We start from the raw sequence: 23762 nt of genomic DNA on the forward strand, positions 1-23762 counted from the left end.
TTAAAATTAAATGACAATTTATAGCGTAGTTTGCTACAGTGCAAGCTACTCCCAAACCTCTTAACCCCAAATGAGCCATTAGTCAGGGCACAATAGTGCAGGGATAGAAGGAAGAATAGATGGAGAATCGCACTTGGCTGTTGTTACCTTTTGTTTTTAAATGACCAGCTTTCATTTTTGCATATCGTTTAGGAACCGTTTCTCTGCGTGTTGTTGTAGCTAAATCGTAATTTTGTGGTCTGTAACCGCACTCAGATTTCACCATAAATAATACAAACAGCAAATGCTAATTAAAAAGACAAAGCTTGAGATAATGCTAAAAAAAAACTTTAAAAATGGTGCTGCTGCAACATTCCCTCCATAAATGATATCCGAACTGCATGTCTCCATTGTTCGTTGTTTTTGTGTGTGATTTCCAGCACACGCAATATTTAGGATTTTCACCAATTAATCTACGTTTCTCTGTGCTGGTGCAACCTCCAGTAACAGCTGCAGAAACACCGTGACCCGGTTCATTCGGCCAGCACATAATTTTAAGTGAATCAGTGGCCAATAAATCAGGAGACCGCTCAGCAGGAACAAAAAAACAACCAAGTATTCAATCCGAGGATCGCCTATGATTGGCGCCACCACCAGGATGACTGAAACAATTAGCAAGAAGACTGGAATAAGCATCGGCACCTAGAAGCGGAGAGAGAACGTTTTCAATCAATGCAGGATAAAACCGTGATTTTGTTCCGCCATCATTCAGCAAATTTTAACATTTTTTAAATGCAGGCAGTAACTGTTACAATATTTTATTAGAAAGAATTACAGTTAGGAGTCCGTAGGAGGACCTTCGTAGGAGATCCTATCGGAATTTTACCCTCTCGCCCGCCACAGGAATCGGAGCGGGCGACGGGCAGACCATAGGAAGATCTGTTGATCTCAGGTGGCATTTTATAGTTTCGGGACGAACGCGGCTGGAAAATCCCGCCCATGGTGTTTCGGGAAAGAGAGAATCTAGTGAACTGGTGTGATGGCAATGATCTCTCCCTTAATGTCAGTGAAACAAAGGAGATAGTCATCAACTTCGGGAAAGGTAGAGGAGAACAGCGCCTGTCCATATCAATGAAGATTAAATTTAAAGTTTCTTTATTAACATTAACACTGCAATGAAGTTACTGTGAAATTCCCCTAGTCGCCACCCTCCTGCGTCTGTTTGGGTCAATATCTAACCAACACGACTTTCAGACTGGGAGCAAACCAGAGCACACGGAAGAAACCCATGCAACTACGAGGAGAATGTACAAGCTCCACACAGATAGTGATCCGGGAATTGGTCCTGGTGCTGTCAGGCAGCAGGGCTAACCACTATGTGCCACCGTGACACCCCAAGTGGAACTGGTTGAGAGCTTCAAATTCCTAGCTGTCCAGATCACTAACAACCAAGAACCTGTCCTGATCCCTCCACACCAACACTATAATTAAGAAAGCCCATCAATGCCATTAGTTTCTCAACAGGCTAAGGAAATTTGGCAAGTCCACTATGACTCTTACCAATCTTTTATAGATGCATCATGGAAAGCATCCTTTCTGGATGTACCACAGCTTAGTGTGGTTCCTGCTCTGACCAAGACTGCAAGAAACTACAAAGGCTTGCAAATGTAGGCCAGTCCATCACGCAAACCAGTCTCCTATCCGACTCAGTCTACATTTCCCGCTGCCTCGGAACAGCCAGCATAATCAAGGACGCCATGCACTCTGAACATAAGCTCTTCCACCTTCAGGAAAAAGATACAAAAGTCTGAGATCGCGTACTAACTGACTCAAGATCAACTTCTTCCCTGCTGCCATCAGACATTTGAATGGACCTACCCTATATTAAGCTAATCTCTCTCTACATCCTAACTATGACTGTAACACTTATATTGTGCACCCTCTCCTTTCCTTCTCCCTTCTCCTCTATCTATTGTCTGTATTGCACACAAGAAACAATACTTTTCACTGTATACTAATACATGTGACAATAATAAAATCAAAATATTGCATTCCAGTTCTGAAAATACATGCTACCAGTGATAATATCTGCCTGTGCAACTTCAGTTCTGCTGCTGCACCCCTCCCTCTTCCCAAGGAAGCTGCTGTCGCCTCTTTAACTCTTACTTTGCTCCCACTAACTTCAACTCTGCATCTACTGACCGCATTCTGCACAGTGCCCTCTGCCTTTCTCACAAGTAGCTGCGTGATGGATGCATAAAAATCAGCACAAACTAACCCGAGAAAGGAAGAAAACCAAATGAGGAATAGTGTAAATTTGCCAAGGGAAACCATGACCCCAATATTGGGCAGAGATGCCAGTGGAAATAGAGGTATCGAGTCACAAAGTGAGAATTTGTTGCAGCTCTGCAAAGGAGTCACCCAGAATATCAAGACAGTGAAAAACCTATAGCAAGTTGTAGTGGACAGAAGCCATAACCAGCTGTGTGGACCACTCTGCACTGCATTCTAAAATCTTGCAAACTTTTCCAAAAAACTTCTCTTCAACCCTAGATTTGCTTATGCTATAATGGCCAAAGGAACACTCAAGTGGTGCTTTTATTTCTAGATTCTCTAAATGTTATACCAGAGAAAAACAGAAGTAATGCAAGAGAGTTGACAGTTGCCACAATGCTTATTCTTATCAGAAGCCACCTTGCATTCAATTAACAAAATGTAAATGCACAGCATTCTCCATCCAACCATTCTGTAACCTGTCCCCCAATCTTAACAGCTGAGAGAATTATATTTTTGAAGAACGTTTGCTTTCCACCCTACCTCTTAGCTTTCTTTCTTTCGAATGTATTGTTATTTCACAAATTTCGTGGTTGTCTCCCTCCAGTCAAGTTCCTGTCACCACCAGCAAACTAAAATTGCCCTAACCAAAGTCACAGATTACATCCTCTCTGACTGCCCTGCACTATTTTCCTTATTCTTCCCTTTCTCTTTGCAGCCTATTATATGGTCAGCCAGTCTCCAATAATAACTTCTCTTCTAGACCCCACACTGCTACCACTTGAACCACAAGGACTTATCCTTTGCTTGAACAAGTATGAGAATTTTAAGAAGTTGGTAGACTTGAAGCCAATTTGGTCATCAAACATCGGAGTAATGGATTAATGGGACTAGGTGCAATTTATGATACAGTAGTAGAAGAGAACAGCTGATCTGTGGTGGTCTGTTGCACATAGGTTTCATTGTCTGTCTAAATAAGGAAGGGTGCAGAGAGAATCTGTAATACTATTCATTTGTTGTGCCTGGTGTTACTGGTGAACTGATAGTTCTGGCAAAAGCATTTGGAATTGATTCTTGCTTTGAAAGAGAAATAGTTGTTCTGTTGTAGTGCAGGCCTCCAGTAGGGCCTGTAAATCCAGTCCAGTTTGATCAGCTTCTGAAATATGCAATTGCATCTTTAGGATCTACTCTAATTAATATGTCATTTTTATTTTAAGTGCATGTTACATATGTGTTTATCCATTGTCCAATAGTGAATCAATAACCGCAAGGTACAGTGTATGTTTGCACTATACCAAAATGAAAAGTTGTATTATTTTACTTGTTAATGTAAGCCTGCTTGTGACAATAATACCTGCAATGAAGTTACTGTGAAAATCCCATAGCCATCACATTCATGTGCCTGTTCAGGTACACAGAGGGAAAATTTAGCCTGGCCAATGCACCAGATTGTGGGAGGAAACTGGAGCACCAGGAGGAAACCCACACAGACACAAGGAGAATGTGCAAACTCCACACAGACAGCGACTCAGACCGGGAATTGCACCCGGGTCCCTGGGTCTGTGAGGTGGCAGTGTTAACCACTGTGCCACTATGCTGCCCATATTTAGTGTAAACAAATAATTGAAATTGATGTTAGAAATGTGAACATTCACAAATGTACTTGCATGAAAGTAATTGGATTAAAATAATTCTTACTTTGAAAGGCACATGAAGATTTTGCTTCTTAATTTTAATTTTCATCAATGCAGCAAATGTTAAACCGTAAGACATCCAAGCTATAAAACTTTGAGGTAAGAAAAATACATTGTTAACGAGTAGACGTGTATTCTAGTAGAGTCCGCACAACATCAAAAATAAATTGCCTAATAAATTAATGTACTTTGACTTATTTTCCAAATGTTCACATGAATCATGGTGCCTCACCTACTAGGGTACACATATTGGGAAAATTGAGTTCTGTGCAGGGACCCAACCAAATATTGGGGAATCTTTATGGGTCTTTTAGACCGGTGTAGACACTGTAAAAGTTGTTTAAAATTGACAGAACACCTTGGGATACATTTTCATTTTCAGCATTCCTGACACTGGGTTTTGCTCTGCAGGAGCACTGTGGTAGCATAGCCCCTTTAGGGATGGTTCATTAAATCATAGAATCCCTATAGGGCAGAAGGAGATCATTTAGCCCATCGAGTCTGCACAATCCCACCCAGGCTCTATTCCTGTAACCCCTCATATTTACCCTGCTAGTCCCTCTGACACTAGGGTTAATTTATTATGGCCAATCAACCCAAACCGCACATTTTTGTACTGTGGGAGGAAACCGGAGCACCCAGAGGAAACTCACACAAACACGGGGAGAACGTGCGATCTCCACACAGTCAGTGATCTGAGGCCAGAATTGAACCCGGGTTCCTAGAACTGTGAGGCAGCAGTGCTATCCACTGTGTAACCGTGCCACCCATAAGAAAAAGCACGCGAAGCTCAGCCTATTGGATGTTAGGGCACGGATCCTGGAGGAGGAAATCTGCAGTGTGAGCTTGGGTGTTGATGGGACTAGACCCGTATCGGTACTAAGCTTGTTTGTATATCGTTTTAACTATCGTCCAAAACATTACTGTTGTGATTTGAGGCTTCCTCGTCGTATTACAATAAGCACATTTTGGAACTGAGCTGACTGACGTGGCATTCACTAGACCCAAACATTCCATTTTGGGAATTACTCTGCATCCAGAGATTATTCTCAGAATAGTTTCTCATATTGTATCATCAGTTGAGATAAATTGTTTGTTCGGCAGCTCAGGAAATGTTCTCAAATGTTTAGCTGATAATTCTTTTGCTGGCAGAACAGAGAAGATGCCGTGAGGATTGCTGGGGAGGGGGGGGGGTGCGGTGGGTGTGCGGGCGGTGGTGCACAGTTCATGTGAAGAATCTAAGGTATAATTACATGGAGGAATCCTGACTCAGATCCGACTCCAAGTCAGGGGCTTCACACAAAACCTCTCCTTTAAGCCCCCTTTGCCCACAGACAGAAACTTCTGGCAGACAAAAAAACTTATTCAAAACACAGCTGCAATAGCTGCCAATTCTTTTAAATTATTTTGCACTTAAATGCTCTTTATATTTATAATTTGTATAGGTATAACAAGGAACAAGTCTACGTGCATGAATGCTATGAGACAGATTGCAATGTAAAAGATTGGGGAAAAAATGTTCTTGCCAAGGCAGTGCTTATTCTTTTAAACAATCTAGGCTGATCTCCTTCGTTAATTGGATGAAAATACTATTTTGTAATGACAAATACATACACCATGTTACACACATGCGTGTATTAATTTGCTGCTAAGCCAGAGATGCGCTTAACCTGGTCGCTCCCTCGAAGGACAGGAGTTCAATTGCTTTAAATATAAATAGATTACTCATGCCATTGCTTATAGCAAATTAGGTTAAATATTGTTTTTAAATGTGAAACAAAAGGTTCAAGCCATATGATGCATAATGTGTTATTATAATGTGGCACTATGCCCCTGAAGGCCACAAACAATTGTTGAGCAAACGCAGCATCATATCATTGTTCATAAATTAGAGCACAGGCACCATTTTTAGATTCCAGTTAAGAAGGACACAGCATTTTATATATTTTTTGATCTGTAAGCAAAGTAGGACATCTGCAGAACGATGCCTGTTTTTACCATGTAGGGTTTTCCTGGTTTTTCTAACATAACTCAGGCAGGAGATTGGAAAAGTTAGATTTACTAAGTCTTAAACATCACTTTGGTGAGTTCCACCAGCGTTATGGTGGGGGACTGGAACAGTCCTGTGAGAATTTTAGGAATTGAATATATTAATAGTTACTTTGAAAAAAACTTCTTACACAAACCTGAAATAATTGACGATGGACCCAAAATCCCCGAGGGTTAGCATTATCAAAGCAATGAAAGCTGTAAACATAAGGGCAGGCAATGGTGTCAGACGATGCACATGAGCCATGGACAGAATACCTGGCTGGGAGAAAAAAAGTACAATGATCAATAATCTGTTTTCACCTTGTGATTTGTGAGTTCCATTTTGTTAAAAAGAACGTGTTAATATCCATTAGTTCATATAGAAATCATAAGAATCCAACGGTGCAGAAGGAGGCCATTTGGCCCACCGAACTTACAGTGACAAAAGTTCCACTCAGGCCCTATCCCCATAACCCCACGTATTTACCCTGGTAATCTCCCTGACACTAAGGGGCAATTTACCATGGCCAATCTATCTAACCCGCACATCTTTGGATTGTGGGAGGAAACCGGAGCACCCAGAGGAAACTCACACAGACACGGGGAGAACGTGCAAACTCCACACAGACAGTGACCCAAGGCCGGAATTGAACCGGGGTCCCTGGCGCTGTGACACGGCAATGCTAACCAGTGTGCCACCGTGTTGCCCATGTTAGGTAATCAAAAGCATATTAGTCTTGTCACACTTTTGAATCTATCAATTTGTGTTTTATGCTGAAAACAGTGAGTTCATGCCAGGTTCTCGATACAACTTTACTCAAATGGTCATTAGTCATGAATGAGTCTGTACATTGAATGTCTCTAGACTGGAATGAAGAAAGAAAATGCTAGAAATATTCAGCAGGCCTAGCAGAATCTATGGAAACAGAAATTCCTTAGGTGATGGCCTTTCATCAGAACATGAAGATGTTACCAACTTGATCGGGATCAGCGTAACGGTCTAGTCTAATGCTGTTGACACCTGATGTCCATACTTGTGCATTTTGCATTAGGTCTCACCCAATAGCAATAAGCAGCAGGAATCATCCATAAGACAAGGATGTCAAGTCTATCTGTGGCATCCTTACAACTTCCCTCCCGAAGAGCGACTAACTTAGCAGACAATCAAGCTTGCAAAAGGATAATTCTGTGTTCCCATATTCATAGCAAGAAGCTCTGGCTGGTTCAAGGCTGCAGTGCTATGCTGGAGCTTCAATTTATGTTCTATATACTGCACCCAATTTTCTTTTCTATTGACCTGTCTTCCTCCAAAAGTTACTTTTTATAGCATTCTGCACGACTCATGATCTATTAGCAGCATTAGGAGTATAATGTCAGGCTGCAGTGGTCAGTGAAGAGTGATAGGCTAGCATCGGGAACAGCTCTGGACACAGAGATACACTTGGCTAGAGTATCCAGGAATTCCAAAAGATTCAATCTCTTTGAATCCTTGAATAATTGCCTTCCTTTTTGTCCCCATTCCAAACACTTGTACCAGACAGCAGGCACTGTTGTTTGATTTACGATAAAGTCGGACCTCATGGGTAATGTCTTTTCTGAATTTTTTGGAATATGTTGCTTGTTCTTTTGAATGTGTAATGCTTTTTCTTGTGTGTAGCCTGTGGACTCATGCTATCTTGGAGAAAATTTGCAACTTGCACAATATTTTCCAAGCAACTTACAGGAAACATTGCTAATAAACGTGGTGCACAGTTTACGTGCAGATTCTTAGTCCCCAACTCAGTATTAAGGAATGATCATTTTTGGATTATCAAAATTATCATTTGGATTTATCAAAATTCGCTAGATTCCGGGGAAGTGCCGGAAGATTGGAAAACGGCTAATGTTACGCCGCTGTTTAAAAAAAGTAGCAGACAAAAGGCAGGGAATTATAGGCTGGTTAGTTTAACGTCTGTAGTTGGAAAAATGCTAGAATCCGTCATCAAAGAAGAAATAGCGAGACACCTAGAAGAGAATGGTTTGATTGAGCAGACGCAGCATGGAGTCGTTAAGGGGAAGTTATGTTTGACGAATTTATTGGATTTCTATGAGGATGTGACTAGTGCGGTAGACAAAGGGGAACCAGTGGATGTGGTGTTTTTAGATTTCCAAAAGGCATTTGATAAGGTGCCTCATAAAAGGTTGCTACAGAAGGTTAGGGTGCACGGAGTTGGGGGTAAGGTGTTAGCGTGGATAGAGGATTGGCTGTCTAATAGGAAGCAGAGAGTTGGTATCATTGGGTGCTATTCTGGTTGGCGATTGGTGACTAGCGGAGTGCCGCAGGGATCAGTGCTGGGGCCTCAACTATTTACCATTTATATAGATGATCTAGAGGAGGGGGCTGAGTGTAGGGTGATGAAATTTGCTGATGACACAAAGATGAGTGGTAAAGCAAATTGTGTGGACGGTGTGGAAAGTCTGCAGAGAGATCTGGATAGGCTGAGCGAGTGGGCGAGGACCTGGCAGATGGAGTACAATGTTAGCAAGTGTAAGGTTATCCACTCTGGCAGAAATAATAATAGGAGGGATTATTATTTAAAAGGCGAAGAGCTGCAGCATGCTACGGTGCAGAGGGACCTGGGGGTCCTTGTGCATGAGCCGCAAAAACCCAGTCTGCAGGTGCAGCAGGTGATCAAGAAGGCAAATGGGATGCAGGCCTTTATAGCGAGGGGGATAGAATATAAAAGTAGGGAGGTCTTGCTGCAACTGTACAGGCTACTGGTGAGGCCGCAGCTGGAGTACTGTGTGCAGTTTTGGTCGCCGCACTTGCAGAAGGATATATTGGCCTTGGAGGGAGTGCAGAGGAGGTTCACTAGGCTGATACCGGAGATGAGGGGGTTGGACTGTGAAGGGAGACTAAATAGACTGGGTCTGTACTCATTGGAGTTTAGAAGGATGAGGGGGGATCTTGTAGAGACATATAAGATAAGGAAAGGGATGGATAAGGTAGAGGTAGAGAGATTCTTCCCACTTAGGAAGGATAGCAGGACTAGAGGGCACAGCCTCAAGATAAGGGGGGGTGCAGTTTAGATCAGAGTTAAGGATCTTCACTCAGAGGGTGGTGAATCTCCAGAATTCTCTGCCCGTTGAAGTGATGGAAGCTACCTCGCTAAATATATTTAAGTCACAGGTAGATGGGTTTTTGATGGACAGGGGAATTAAGGGTTATGGGGAGAAAGCGGGAAAGTGGAACTGATCCACTTCAGATCAGCCATGATCTTATTGAATGGCGGGGCAGGCTCGAAGGGCTAGATGGCCTACTCCTGCTCCTATTTCTTATGTTCTTATGTTCTTATGGATTCAAGATTTTAAAAAATTTAGGAATCTTGCTTCATTTATCCTTCAGGGGTTGGATTAATGAAATGTTGTCGAACATTTGTTAGACAATTTAATAGTTTTAATAGCATTCCCAGTAGAAAAGGTTATATTTGTTTTGTGGAAGGAATAACCTTGATAGAATGAGTGGTTACATCTTGTTTCACGCTCTTATGTTTCTCAGTTAACATTACTTTCTGTATAAAGAAATGTTTACGTTGAGCTTTGCGTGAAGTTTGAACATTGTCCCTCATTTCTCCATTATTCTGGCAAGTATTAAAAAAAAACAAACTGGGGTATCTCCTGCAGGCCATTACCTCCACCTCTCAATCCTGGAAGCTTTTCCTTTTAATATCCAGCCAGTACCACCTTTTCCCCCTATTCTATCTCGCTCAGTTAACGGTGTGAGAGGCACATTGTTCTTGATTGCCAAATATGATTTATGTGTGAGGCACAGTAATAGTTTTATATCCTTACCATTGAACCTTCTCTGGCTGCTACGTAGTAACTGCGACCTCCAGTGAAGAAACTACCATTAACAGACCCAAATGTGGAAAGTACAACTGACAATGGAATAATCCATCCCCAGCTGCCCAGCACTTTGTTTCTAAAAATAGAAAATATTCAGAAGTTATGGAAAACTTTCACAGTTTTTCACAGTTGTCATTCAGACTTGTGTTAACTGGACCAATATTAACTTATTGCTTTGTTATAACATTCCTCAAAAGTTATTTTTTGTTTTGTTTTTATTCCAATTCAATTAAATCAAGCCCAATTCAGATCTCAACAAGTTGAGACATTCCCGATCCAAGCTAACAAGACAGGGTTCTCACCTCCTGTCCTGGGCTTGACCTACATGATCCAAGCTGCTTAGAGTAGGCAAAGGTCCTTCTCCAAGGCTTGGTCTCATTTACATCTTACCCAAAAGACCGAGATGCCACTTTTAAAAATTGCTCCAAATAAAGCTGAAATGTAACCTAATGACTTCAATCAAGCACAGCATGTCGATACTACACTTGATCTTCGCCAAAAGGCTGAGAAGGTATTTTAATTCCCTCCATTCAGCAGGGATTGGGATGGTAATGGAGTTAAAGTCAAGGTGATCCAATTTGCACCCTATTCTGTTTCTGTCGTAATTGTTACAAGGTTTTCCATTTTAGGAGCACAAATACTTACTGAATCAAACTGGGCCTCATTTATCTATGCAAATTGAGGTCCTATCACATAGACAGGACCTCAATGCAATTATAATGGCATTTTGCATGGAGGTTATAGTTAATAACAGTCACAGGGAATGAAATTTGCATTGGGCAGTAGTGCAGAATGGGCAATAGCTTACTTTACATTCTACCAATAGTTGTGTCCAAAAAAAGCATATCATATTCCTAACTTTAAAAATAGACTGTATTTGGTATATTATTTTCTGGAACTGCCTTTTCTTTTAGAAATAAATATGAAAAGTCTGCTAAGATGGCTACAAAGAGTCAGGTGACTTCGTTAACATGTGCAAAGGTTCTAAAAAGTTCCTAATTGACCATGGAAGGAATGCATCCCCTGAATGGATGTACCAAGACAAAATCATTTGTGGAATTCACACCTCCCATTGTTTGTGGATTTACCCAAAACAGACTGGAATGGGGAAAAGAAAATGCTAGAAATATTCAGCAGGCCTAGCAGAATCTATGGAAAGAGAAATTCCTCAGGTGATGGCCATTCATCAGAACGTGAAGATGTTGGCAACTTGACTGGGATCATCATAACGGTCCAGTCTAATGCTGTTGCCACCTGATGTCCATACCCATGCATTTTGCATTATGCTTCACTCAATAGCAATAAGCAGTAGGAATCATCCATAACACAAGGATGTCACACTGAGCTTGAAACTTAACAAAGAAAGCTGTTTCTCTCCCATGTTTGTGGATGATAGGCTCCATAGTGAGCCCATCAGCAGCAAATATGGAGACAGACTGTGATTTGAGGAGCAGTGAATACTGACAAATGCAAGCATGTGAAGGTAGAGACAGAAATGCTATGGCACATAGGACCTCCACTCACCATGCTTTCCCATGCTGCTGGCTTCTTTTCCCCCAGGCCCTAGTTCTGTGGCCTGGGTCCTGCTGTTTGTCCAGACACCCCGCATCTCTTGTAGTTCCCCTGCTTTTCCTGGCAATCCTATGCTTATTGGCACTTCCCTCAGCAGACATCCACATTGGGATGCAGCTAGACCTCTTCAGACCCCTCCCTGTTCGTCCGGCCCCACCCCAGTTGATATAGTGAGAGTAGGTGGTTGAGCAAATGAGTGTGAGGGTGTGTGTGTGAGTAAGTAAGCAAGAGTGAGGATGGAGGGCTAGGTGAGTGGGCAGATGGATGTGAAGGCAGCTGAATGTGTATGGGATCAGAGAGTGTGTCCATGTATTTGTGGGCTCAGTGTGTGTGTTTGGGGGAGTGCTGGGGATGGTGTATGGGGGATGTATGTTAATGGAGAGTGTTGCAGGAGGTGTGTGTGTGAACCAGTCTCACCTGTATGCACCAATAGACTCTCTCATCATGGGTGGGGATGAGTGAGCACCCTGAAACTGGACACATACGCTCTCTCATCCTTTCACACTCTAAGTTCACGCATATTTTATTTATTACTCACATTTTAATCGCCAATTTAGTGGGTTTTTTTGCTTAGCAAATTGTTTCTTTTCCTACAATAGATTTTTTTTTTGTAATTCATGTTTAATGCTGTGTCAAACCTTAACTTTCAGAAATTTGTCCTTCAGTTCTGAATCTGAGAAAAATTGAAATGTGACCTCCCCTGTGAACAGGTTGGACAAACCAGTTGTAAGGCCACCAAGTCCGTTCCTTTTCAAATCCACAGAAAATCAACGGAGTAGATTTTGTGCAAGTGAAGAGTAAAATCTCCTCACTTTGGGAGTCAGCCACAAGAGGTCTTCAGTTTAAAATAATCATTCAGGAGATAGACAAGAATGGGGGTTAGAGAAATTTCTTGACATAGAGGTTTATGAGAACATTAAGAGTTTTGCAATAAGCAGTAATTGAGACAGAGATCATATCTTTTAATAGAAAAATTAATGAGTATTTGAAGCTGAATTCGATTCAGGGTGATAGCTGGGGTGGGGGTGGGGGGTGTTGTTACCGATATTAGTTTCACATGACTTTAGCAAAGAGCCAGCACAAATGTGATGGACGTAAAGGCATCCTGTGGGCTACAGATCATTTTGAATCTCAGGGGATTTGCTGAAGACAGATCACCAATATAGATAATTCATTTGCCATCGGCATTAGAATCATAGAATCCCACAGTGCAGAAGGAGGCCATTCCGTCCATCGAATCTGCACCGAACACAATCCCATCCAGGCCCTATCCCCATAACCCTATGCATTTATCCTAGCCAGTCCCCTTGACACTAAGGGACAATTTAGCATGGCCAATCAAACTAACCCACACATCGTTGGACTGTGGGAGGAAACTGGAGCATCCGGAGGAAACCCACGCAGACATGGGAAAACTTGCAGATTTCATATAGACAATGAATCGAACCTGGGTCTCTGGCACTGTGAGGCAGCAGTGTTAACCACTTTTTAACTATCATTCTTTGAATAGATATACAAATACAATCGCAACTTATGTTGGCATAAGTAACTTACCCCCATGTTACAGCCACAGCACCAGATGTCATCATCTCAGTTGGACTCATGGCTGCCAGATAGCTGATATTTACCATTAAATACAGCAATGTCACCAGTGGAAGAGAAATCAATAAAGCTCGTGGCAGGTTCACCTGAAACAGAAAATTCAGTGCATTCTTGATCATAGGTTTTGACTGGTGAACATTTTCAAAAATAAAAATGATTGACTAGATTTTAATCTCATTAACAGGTTTGACGTGCAGTCATTCCCACTCCCCGGAACCGAGTGTAGGGTGTCGAAATTTGCTGATGACACCAAGATTGGGGGAACGGCAAATTGTGCGGAGGGTGTGGAGAGTCTGCAGAAGGATTTAGATAGGCTGGGCGAATGGGCCAGGAACTGGCAAATGGAATTTAATGTTGGCAAGTGTGAGGTGGTCCACTTTGGTAGGAATAATGGTAGGAAGGACTATTACTTACGGGGCGAAAAACTGCAGCAGGCGACGGTGCAGAGGGACCTCGGGGTCCTTGTGCATGAGTCGCAAAAACCCAGCTTGCAGGTGCAGCAGGTGGTCAGGAAGGCGAATGGGATGCTGGCCTTCATAGCGAGGGGGATTGAATATAAAAGTAGGGAGGTCTTGCTGCAGCTGTATAGGGCATTGGTGAGGCCGCAGCTGGAGTACTGTGTGCAGTTTTGGGCGCCGCACCTGCGCAAGGATATTTTGGCCTTGGAGGGAGTGCAGAGGAGGTTTACTAGGCTGATACCGGAGTTGAGGGGGTTGAGCTATGAGGAGAGGCTGAATAAACTAGGCTTGTACTCGTTAGAGTTTAGAAGAATGAGGGGAGATCTCATTGAGACGTATAAGATGATGAATGGGATGGATAGGATAGAGGTGGAGAGACTCTTCCCGCTCAAAAAAGACAGTAGGACTAGGGGGCACAGCCTCAAGATAAAGGGGGGGCGGTTTAGAACGGAGTTGAGGAGGAACTTCTTCACTCAAAGGGTGGTGAATCTCTGGAATTCTCTGCCCGTTGAAGTGGTGGAGGCTACCTCGCTAAATATTTTTAAGACGCGGGTTGATGGGTTTTTGATAAGCGAGGGGATTAAGGGTTATGGGGAGAGGGCGGGAAAGTGGAACTGAGCCACGACAGATCAGCCATGATCTTATTGAATGGCGGGGCAGGCTCGAAGGGTTGGATGGCCTACTCCTGCTCCTATTTCTTATATTCTTATGTTCTCCTAAAATGTTCTCACTATTTCCCCAGCAGGATGTCATGGGGGCGTAAATCAATGTCCTTTAAAGTGTGGACTAGCACCGTGGATTACGAGAGCAAGCAAGAGATGAGTACTGCACAGCACTAACCTCCCAAGTGAAAAGGGCAAGTCTGCGGCTGCCATGGTGTGATGTGGTTGGGGTGGGGGGGTGGGGGGGGGGGGTGGGGGGTGTGGAAGGTCATTCAAGAATGCAAGAGTTTTGGGGGGCCCGGGCTGGGCCAGAGGTTCTCAGGTGGGCGGTGGATGGTAACGGCTGGATTGGGGCTCATGTGGTGAGTATTCGCTCTGCTGGCTGAAAGAGCTTTGAGGGATTTCATATGAGGTTGAGTTCGAATCCCACTAACGTGGCGCTGGTTACTCTACTGTCTGTCTGCTGGTCAGGGTATTGTTGACATTCCATTTCAGGCCCCACAAACAGTTACAAACATCAGGTCTGACAGCTGTTGCATCAATCAAGGGAGCTTGTCAGTTATTAATATAATTCTTCACACTGCATGAGTGCTTCCTGCAATGAGCACCTGTAATGTCTAATCGCATGAAAGTTAGAAGGTTTTTTTCATCTTCTATCTGAACTGCACACCGTTCCTGGAAGCTAGATTGTACTATACATCCAGGAGGGTGCACTCAGAAATTATTCTGCAGAAGTTCCTGAGTGACGACCCCCTCATAGCCACTGTTATTCTCTGCGTGAGCACTGAGCCCAGTGTCAGATAGTAAACTTGGAGGTGTGGTTGTCAGTGAGGATGATACAAATTGACTGCAACAGGGCAGAGACAGCTAACAGAATGGGCTGACCAGTGGCAGGTGGAATTTATACAAAGTGTGAAGTGATGAATGGACCGAAGGGATAGGGAGAGGCAGCATAAAACTAATGACACAATTCTGAAGAATGTGCAGGCACAAAGGGACCGTGGTCGGGTGGGGGTGGGGAGGGGGGGTGGTGGAGGGGGGGGTGGCGTGGTGGTGTTGGGGGGGGGGGGGTGGTGTGGGGTGGCGGGGGGTGTGGGGGGGCGGTGGGGTGGCGGGGGGTGTGGGGGGGGTGTGGGGTGGGTGGGGGGGTGTGGGGTGGGGGGGTTGTGGGGTGGCGGGGGGTGTGGGGGGGTGTGGGGTGGGGGGGTGTGGGGTGGGGGGTGTGGGGTGGTTGGGGGGGTGTGGGGTGGCGGGGTGGTGTGGGGGAGGTGTGGGGTGTGGGGTGTGTGGGGTGGCGGGGTGGTGTGGGGGGATGTGGGGTGGGGGGTGGTGTGGGGGGATGTGGGGTGGGGGGTGTTGTGGGGGGGGTGGGTATGGGGGGGTGTGGTGGGGGTGCGGGGGGGTGGGGGGGGTGGGTATGGGGGGGTGTGGTGGGGGTGCGGGGGGGTGGGGGGTGGTGTGGGGGGGGTGCGGGGGGGTGGGGGGGGTGGGGGGTGCAGGGGGGGTGCGGGGTGCAGGGTGGGGGGGTGCGGGGGGGTGGGGGGGTGCAGGGGTGTGGAGGGCATTTGTGGGGGTGCGGGGGGTGCAGGGGGGTGTAGGGCGGGGTGGGGGGGTAGTGTGGGGGGGTGGGTGTGGGGGGGTATGGGGGGTGGGGTGGGTATGGGGGGTGTGGTGGGGGTGGGGGTGTGTGTGGTGGGTGGGGGGGTGGGGGGTGCGGTGGGGGGTTGGGGGGGTGCAGGGGGTGGGGGTGCGGGGGGTTGGGGTGTGGGGGGTGGGGTGGGGGTGCAGGGGGGTGGGGTGGGGGTGCGGTTTGGGAGTGCGGGGGGGATGGGGTGGGTGGGGTGGGGGTGCGGGGGTGCAGGGGGGCGGTGGGGGGTGCGGGGGGTTGGGTGGGGGGTGCGGGGGTCGGTTTGGGGGGGGTGGGGGTGGGGGTGGGGGTTGGGGGATGTGGAAGAACATAAGAACATAAGAAATAGGAGCAGGAGCAGGAGTAAGCCATCTAGCCCCTCTAGCCCCTCTATCCACGCTAACACCCTACCCCCAACTCCATGCCCCCTGACCTTCTGCAATAACCTCTTGTGAGGCACCTTGTCAAACGCCTTCTGAAAATCCAGAAAGACCACATCCACCGGCTCTCCTCTATCCACCGCCCTAGACACATCCTCATAGAACTCCAATAAATTCGTCAGACACGACTTCCCCTTAACGAAACCGTGCTGCGTCTGCTCTATCAAGCAATTCCTCTCAAGATGCCTCGCTATTTCCTCCTTGATGATGGATTCTAACATTTTACCTACAACAGACGTTAAACTAACCGGCCTATAATTCCCCACCTTTTGCCTGCCACCCTTCTTAAACAACAGCGTAACATTAGCCGTTTTCCAATCTTCCGGCACTTCCCCGGAATCCAGCGACGTTTGGAAAATAATCACCAAGGCATCCACTATCACCTCCACCATTTCTTTCAGAACCCTTAGATGCATTCCATCCGGTCCTGGGGACTTGTCCACAATCAGTCCCTCCAGTCTGTCGAGCACCTCCAGTCTGTCGAGGAATGTGGTGGGGGGTGCATGAGCATTGATCTTTGAGGTGGCAGGGCAAATTAAAACAGTGATTAGAAAAGCACTGGGATCTTAGACTTCTTCAGTAGAGGCATTATGTAACGCTCAACTCTAGCAAACAATTCCATCTATTACCTGCTTTATGCATTTGTAGACAGCTGACTGAGAGACTCATAATTTTTCTCCAATGCCACAGGGGAAAATAAATTGAGAGTGGTGGTGCTGGTAATTTTGACAGCAATGGGCATTGCATGGCCGTTTGATCCAGCAGCAAGCAGATCCTGTTTAAGGTGGCTACAGATGGCAACCAGTTACTATATCTACCTCAGTTTGTGGAAGCATTATGCTTCAGATAGGTCAATGAAACCCGGCCCCTGTCTGTAAAATCTCTCATATGGGGAGCTGTTTACAGCCTTGGCCCTTCTGTTGGTCTTCTCTCTTTTGTTCTGCAACTGCCTCCTTTGCATTACCTTCCCGTGTCTCTGCCTCCTGTGCCTTTATCCCTCTTGTATACCTCTGTAACCTTTTAACTCCCTCTTGTGGACCTGTTGATCCCACCACAGCATGTTGGCGCTGCCACGCATGGTGATTAACTTCCTTGCCCATTGTAGTATTGAAAACATCTGTGATGGTTCACATCCTGCGTGAAAGCCTCCAAACTTCTCGGAAAACCTTATGCTGTCAAGAACTCTGTGAAATATTTGTCAGAGGGAATTGACAGGACAGCTGTAAGCATTGAGCCTTTATTGAGATTACACTATATGAACTTTAAACATCTCTGTGAGCCATGGCTCAACCCCTCTCCCTTTTCACGAGCAAGTTTCACAATCACTGGGGAAACCATGCTGCAGACGTTAAATTCAAAAGACTGTTTAAATCAATTGAAATTCCCTCATTATTACATTGTAATTATGATATTAAAGTCTGTTTTCATTATCAGTTTACCTGTCCTAATCAACACAGCTCTGTTAAACCCAGAAGAGGGCGTGTTGGAGCTGGTTTGTACTTCAGTTTTCACTTCCTACCTGATTCAAACCCATTCTTTCTTGGGGCTTAAAATTCCTCAAGGTATCTCCCTTTTAAAAAAAACTCAAAGAAATTTGTCAACACTGAATGTCCCTTGAACGAATGGGCAATGTTTGGGCAATCTTGGGAAACTACTAATTCATAAGAGAGTCCTGTCCAAAGTATGTATTAAAATCATTGATCACCAAGCCCTTTTTGTGGGGGGAAGAAATAACTACAGAATCCCCAACCATGACAGACAGTTTGTGATAACCAACTAAGTTGCTGCTCACAGCTATACACTTTCATCATTATTGAAGATGCTGGGTGCCCTTCATAAATTGGAGATGCAATGGAATATGCCCGGCTGTTAGCAGCTTACACAAACATCGAGGTTCAGATGAACAGGAATGTAGGAACAGGACTGGCATGACTAAAATTAATCTTTAAGCTAAACTGACATGACTAAAGATTATTCTTTTCCAACTTAATTTTATAGATGAGGAAAGAGCTAGCATGAATAACATCTTTCTTCATTTTTTCATGTTTGACAATAACTTGCATTTACACACCCCAATTTTAAGTCTGCCTGTCCAATGAGCAGCTGAATTAAAAGATGTGTAGGTTAGATGGATTAGGCACGGTAAATACACAGGGATAGGGTGAGGAAAAGGGCCTGGGTAATATTCTCTGTCAGAGAGTCGGTGCAGATTTGATGGACTTAATGGCCTCTTCTGCACTGACTGCATGGGATTCTTTCATTCTCTGAAATTGTTAATGGATCTTTTCTCACTTTCTCAATGCACTCATGCATCCTGACATACTGAGTAAAGGCCTTTCACAAGCAGGTATTATCCCAAAGAAGACATGAAAATCAGGTCTCACAACATCATTAGCACTTTAACTGAAATTCAAAGCAGTTCCACCCTGTGCCAATTTTGCCAGCAAAAGCTGTATAATGATATCTGAGAATCGCTGAAGCACTATTTAAAGGGGCACCCTCACAGCTCAGTGGATCCCAGGATCATTGTACTATTTGGATTGCCAGGAGAATTTCCTGCTTCCAGATCACTTCTTTCTCACTTTTCTTTGGCTTATCACCTGTGATAAGTTTTATTTATCATGGAGCCCCATTACTAGTTGTTTGAGTTAAATGGAAACTGGAGGAAGCCATTTGGCCCCTCATGCTTATGTTGTCTTTCAGTGAGATCATGGCTGATTTGTATGCTAACTCTATCCATACACCTTGGCAGCGAGATGAAGAGCAGCCAGCTGGAGTGGCAACTTGGCCTGTCAGAAGTTAGTGGGCCAGAAAGGGAACTCATAGAAGGCCAACACCAGCACACTGGGTATACAGGCCATGAATCCTCAACACTAATCCATCTGAAGTACAGTGCACGAGGAGCCTCTTTTGTTTCAGGGAGCCAGGTGGAGGTCCCAAACACCTTCTGCAACAGAACTTTGGGAAGTCGTGGTGAGAAGTCACCACACCTCCTTTCTCCTTTGCCATCAGGTCCTTTCAGTTTGCTACCAGCTGGTCTACCCAGTCTGCAGTAACAGACCACTGATGCCTTGTTAACCAGGGTTGAGTTGTGCATCATGTTTCCCACTAACTTAAAAAGTCAACACAAAAGAGTTTGAGGGTTTGCAATTCACAGTGTCAGGATATCCTAAGTCACTCTACAGTCAATGAAGGATAGGCACTGTTGTAATGTCAGAACAATGGCAGCCAATTTGCTCACAGCAAGGCCCCACAAACAGCGCAGTGATAATGAAAGGATAATCTGTTTTTGTGATGTTGGTTGAGGGATAAATATTGACCAGGACACTGAGTCTAACTCCTTTGCTCTTTTTCAAAATAATGCCATGGGATAGTTTAAATCCACCTGAGGGAGTAGACAGAACCCCAGTTAATATTTAATCCAAATATCAAATAAGTTTGAAAGTTTGCAGCAGAAAGGAAGTAGAAAAAGGCTTGCCTTTATATCAAGCAATACACAGCATCAGGATATCCTAACTCACTTTACAGTCAATGAAGGATAGTCACTGTTGTATTGTAGGAAACCTGGCAGCCAATTTGCTCACAAGGTCCCACAAACAGCACAGTAATAATGAAAAGATAATCTGTTTTTGTCGAATATTTAATCTAAAAGATGACGCCTCTGACAATACAGCACACCCTCATTACTTTATTAGAATTGCCTAGATTTTTGTGCACAAGGGCAGAATTTTCCATTCAAAGTAGAATCCATATCTACACAATATCAGAATTTGCTATTAAACCACATGACAGATTAAAATATCGAATGTGATCAAGGTGATTAATTTAATGCTAAATATTGTCTTCATTTAATTTCTCACCCAGGTGATCAAACTACAGTGCTTTTCTGAAAAGAATACTTGCTGACTCCTGTGCTCCCCTCGCAGCCTCAGCAAAGCTGAGTTCCTTTCGTTGGACTCCTGAGATGCTTGTGTCGATGTTTGGCTGCTTGATGTTGTGAGATATTGTCAAGTGGAATGGCCACGCTGACTTCCAGGCACTGAAACAGGTATTGGTTTTGGACAGGGAGAGGAGGGGAGGTGGGTAAAGGAGACGTGCTGTCAGAGTAGTGGTGACTGTCAACACACACTGACCCCATGGTCTCACTGCCATTTCCATGATATTGCGATACATTGGTTCCATTTTATTTAAATTAAGTAAAAGAATAAAAATATTGATACAGCAAGTATATCAAAATTGTGTCATTGTTTTGAGATTCCATATTTTTCATAGTTTTTGGTTTCAGAGAAGATGAGTGAAGTATATTTGCATTCATCAGTTTATACCTTTTACATATATATCTGGGTTGTAACTGTGTGCCTGAAGTAGATTTTAGCTCAAGTGTAATGATTTATAGTTGTTTTCAGTGCTTAGTTACCATGTCGCTACACAATAGTTTCTATTGTAAGATCAGCAAAGAATAAGGTCTATGATGTGTTTCTTAAGCTGTTGCAGAACCAGGGATCATTCCATAGGAGTTCAGAACAGGATGAAATTTAATTCATAGATATCACAGCTACATCAATTGCTCCAACAAAAAGCTGGAAATATAGGGTTCCATAAAACTTGTTTGAATGGGTCTTGAATACCTTAATGTGGAACTCCAGTATTACTGGTGCCAGTATTACTGATTTTACTGGGATTTGAACATTTTGAATTGTTTTTTCCTTCTGCGAAATGTTTTGTGCCAAATGACAATGTTGATATCAAGGTTGATTTAATAAGGGGATCAGGGGTTATGGAGAAAAGGCAGGAGAATGGGGATGAGAAAAATATCAGCCATGACTGAATGGCGGAGCAGACTTGATGGGCCGAGTGGCCTAATTTTGCTCCTATGTCTTATGGTCTTACGATAAGAGTAATGAGGACCTGTAATTGAACCTTACATTTAGAACAGAAGCTAGTAGATGTTCATAACTTTGTGTTTTGTAAAAAATGTATTCTGAGATGAAGCATTGTTAAGAAGGTTGGCATTTATCGTTCACTTTTGACGGGGTGGTGGTGGGCCTCCTTCTTGAATTGCTGCTGTCCATTTGGTGAAGGTGCTTCCTTCCTCAATGCTGATAGATATGGAGTTTCAGAATTTTGACCAAAATAAGACGACAGAATAATGATACGTGCCCAAGTCAAATTATAGGTAGAGTAACTCAAACCTGGCTACCCAAGAACCAGTGGTTTCCAAAAATTGGCCAATTTTATAATCTTCCATATATCAATTTTAATCAAAGGAAATTCAAATAATAATTTAATTCAGTTAGATGCTGCATTGCACAGTGTTGCTCCAGACTTGTTCCCAGTTTCCCTGATTCACACACCACTTTATCCCATGGTTCAAGTGACCATTAGCCCCACCCCAATCCAAATTGACCCAAACTACCCACAGCTCAAAATCCCCAACCTTTTGTCTGAAAGTGCCTGACTTGAGGTACCAAAACTTCAGTGTGTGAGTTGGAGGGATATTTGGAACATCCATAGAATCCCAGCAGTGCAGAAGGAAACCATTTGGTCCATCAAGTCTGCACTGACCTTACAAAACCTTACTTAAGCCCTTCCCTCCTCCTGAACTCTCTAATCCTGCACATTTGCTGTGGCCAATCCACCCAACCTGCATATCTTTGGATTATGGGAGGGAACCAGAGCACCCAGAGATAAAGGAACATGCAGGTATGGGGAGAACATACAAACTTCATGCATACAGTCACCCAAGGCCAGAATCAAACCTGAGTTCCTGACACTGTGAGGTGGCAGTGCGAACCACTGTGCCATCATGTCGCAAAGTTTGAAAACTACCTCACTTTCGCAGCACCAGCTTTAGCTGGTCTAGGAAGTAAAGGCCTGATATGTGCATCCAAATTCATCACAAGGAAATCACTGAATTGCTAAAAGTTGTGATTTTCTATTAGTATTTATTGAACATTAAATCATTAAAATTATCTTTCCACCTCATGTCTTTGTCGTTGCTGACCCACTTCCTCACCCTGGATAATTCAGTGCTCCCATCCCAACATAGAATTCTTGACACCGCACTTCCCTCACTGTTCAACAACCTGCCTCTTTCTCCCCGTCTCTCAGCAGCAGCAATTTCACCCTGAGGCCAAAATCTTCCATCCTTGTTTGTGGCTGGGGTATTCCGATGCAACTGGAAGTCAATGGAGTTTTGGCTGTAACACCAAATTCCCCTTTCTCACTCACTATGGACCTTGCCAAGGATGAGATGGGAGAATTCCACCCACTGTCTCTATTTTCTGAACTTTCTCAATATTTTAGAAGAAGTCAAATTTATCTGCACTTTTTGGCAGAAGGAAACTGTCTGAAGTGGCATAACTAAATAAAACCCACAGAAAAGGTACCCAATTTGAAGGCAGGATTGTAAAAAGTAGTAACATTCAGTAGTTTGTATGGATATGCACGCTGGCTCAGCACAAGGTGCTTAGCATAAACTTGACTTAATGCTGTTAGTAGTAATTAGTACTGTAACGAAGTAGGTTTTCTTTAAGCATCAAGTACTAACTAAAAACTATTCATTTTGCACATACCTCAGGGCGTCGGATTTCTTCAGTCACACAATTTAAGTTATTCCATCCATCATAAGACCACATCCCTTGTTGGAATGCCATTCCCACTGGGCCGATACCTTTTATTGTTCCTTGAAAGGCATTCTGAAAACTGCGTGTGTGTCCCTTGAAGATCATCACTATTCCACCAGTCACAATGATAAGTAGAGATACTAGCTTGGCAAAAGTGAAGATATTTTGTGTACGAGTTGCCAGTTTCACACTAAGGCCATTAATGGTAGCCAGAATTAAAATGCTAGCAGCTGCTGTGCATTTTACTACAACTGATGGCGGTGGACATTTCTCATAAAATGGAGCTGCAATGTACTGCGCAAGACTCAGAGACATTGCTGCAATACCAGCCGGTCTAGCTATAAACACAGAGGTCCAGGAGAACAGAAAGGCAGGGATGGGACCAAAATTTCTCAAAATGTATATGTACTCTCCGCCAGATTCTTTTATGACTGTCCCAAGTTCTACATATGCGAAAGCAGCTATCGTGCATACCAGCCCACTGGCTGTCCATATCAAGAGGCTGGCTCCAGGACTCCCAATGTATCGTAAAACCCATTCTGGAGACATGTAGATGCCTGAGCCAATCATTGTCCCAACAATCAAACAAACAGCACTAATTAATCCTACTTCACGTTTTAAATGTAGTTCTCCTGTAGTTGCGTCCATATCCAAAGTTGAGTTAACAAGGATTCAGCTTGTTCCTTTCCTCCTTTTCTCACCTGTAGCAATACTGAATGTCTGTGTTGAAATCTTTTTAGTACATACAGAGTTCTAAGTTTGCTTTTCTTGATTAGCATTTGTAAACATTAACTGTCCTGTTAATGATCAGTCCTACCTTCAGATAAATTGGTATCATAGAAAGATAAAACTTTAGTCCTAACATTTATGTTATTTTAGCTATTACAATGCTGTGGAGGGTGGGGTTGTTCA

At 43.9% G+C, this 23762-nt stretch overlaps 1 protein-coding gene across 1 annotated transcript; it reads right to left on the reverse strand.

Moving 5' to 3' along the window:
* Nucleotides 1-23535, reverse strand: LOC145344914 (b(0,+)-type amino acid transporter 1). The gene is made up of 6 exons (XM_080192233.1): nt 22800-23535; nt 12990-13123; nt 9810-9939; nt 6134-6258; nt 3952-4039; nt 1-681 (listed from the first exon to the last, which is right to left on the reverse strand). Exons 1-6 carry the CDS (start codon nt 23496-23498, stop codon nt 448-450), a joined length of 1410 nt encoding a protein of 469 aa, XP_080048359.1. The 5' UTR covers nt 23499-23535; the 3' UTR covers nt 1-447.
* Nucleotides 23536-23762: the final 227 nt, after the last annotated feature.

The sequence above is a fragment of the Carcharhinus amblyrhynchos genome, chromosome 7 (genome assembly GCF_965287045.1).
Source record: "Carcharhinus amblyrhynchos chromosome 7, sCarAmb.v2.hapA, whole genome shotgun sequence".
Classification (NCBI taxonomy): Eukaryota; Metazoa; Chordata; class Chondrichthyes; order Carcharhiniformes; family Carcharhinidae; genus Carcharhinus; species Carcharhinus amblyrhynchos.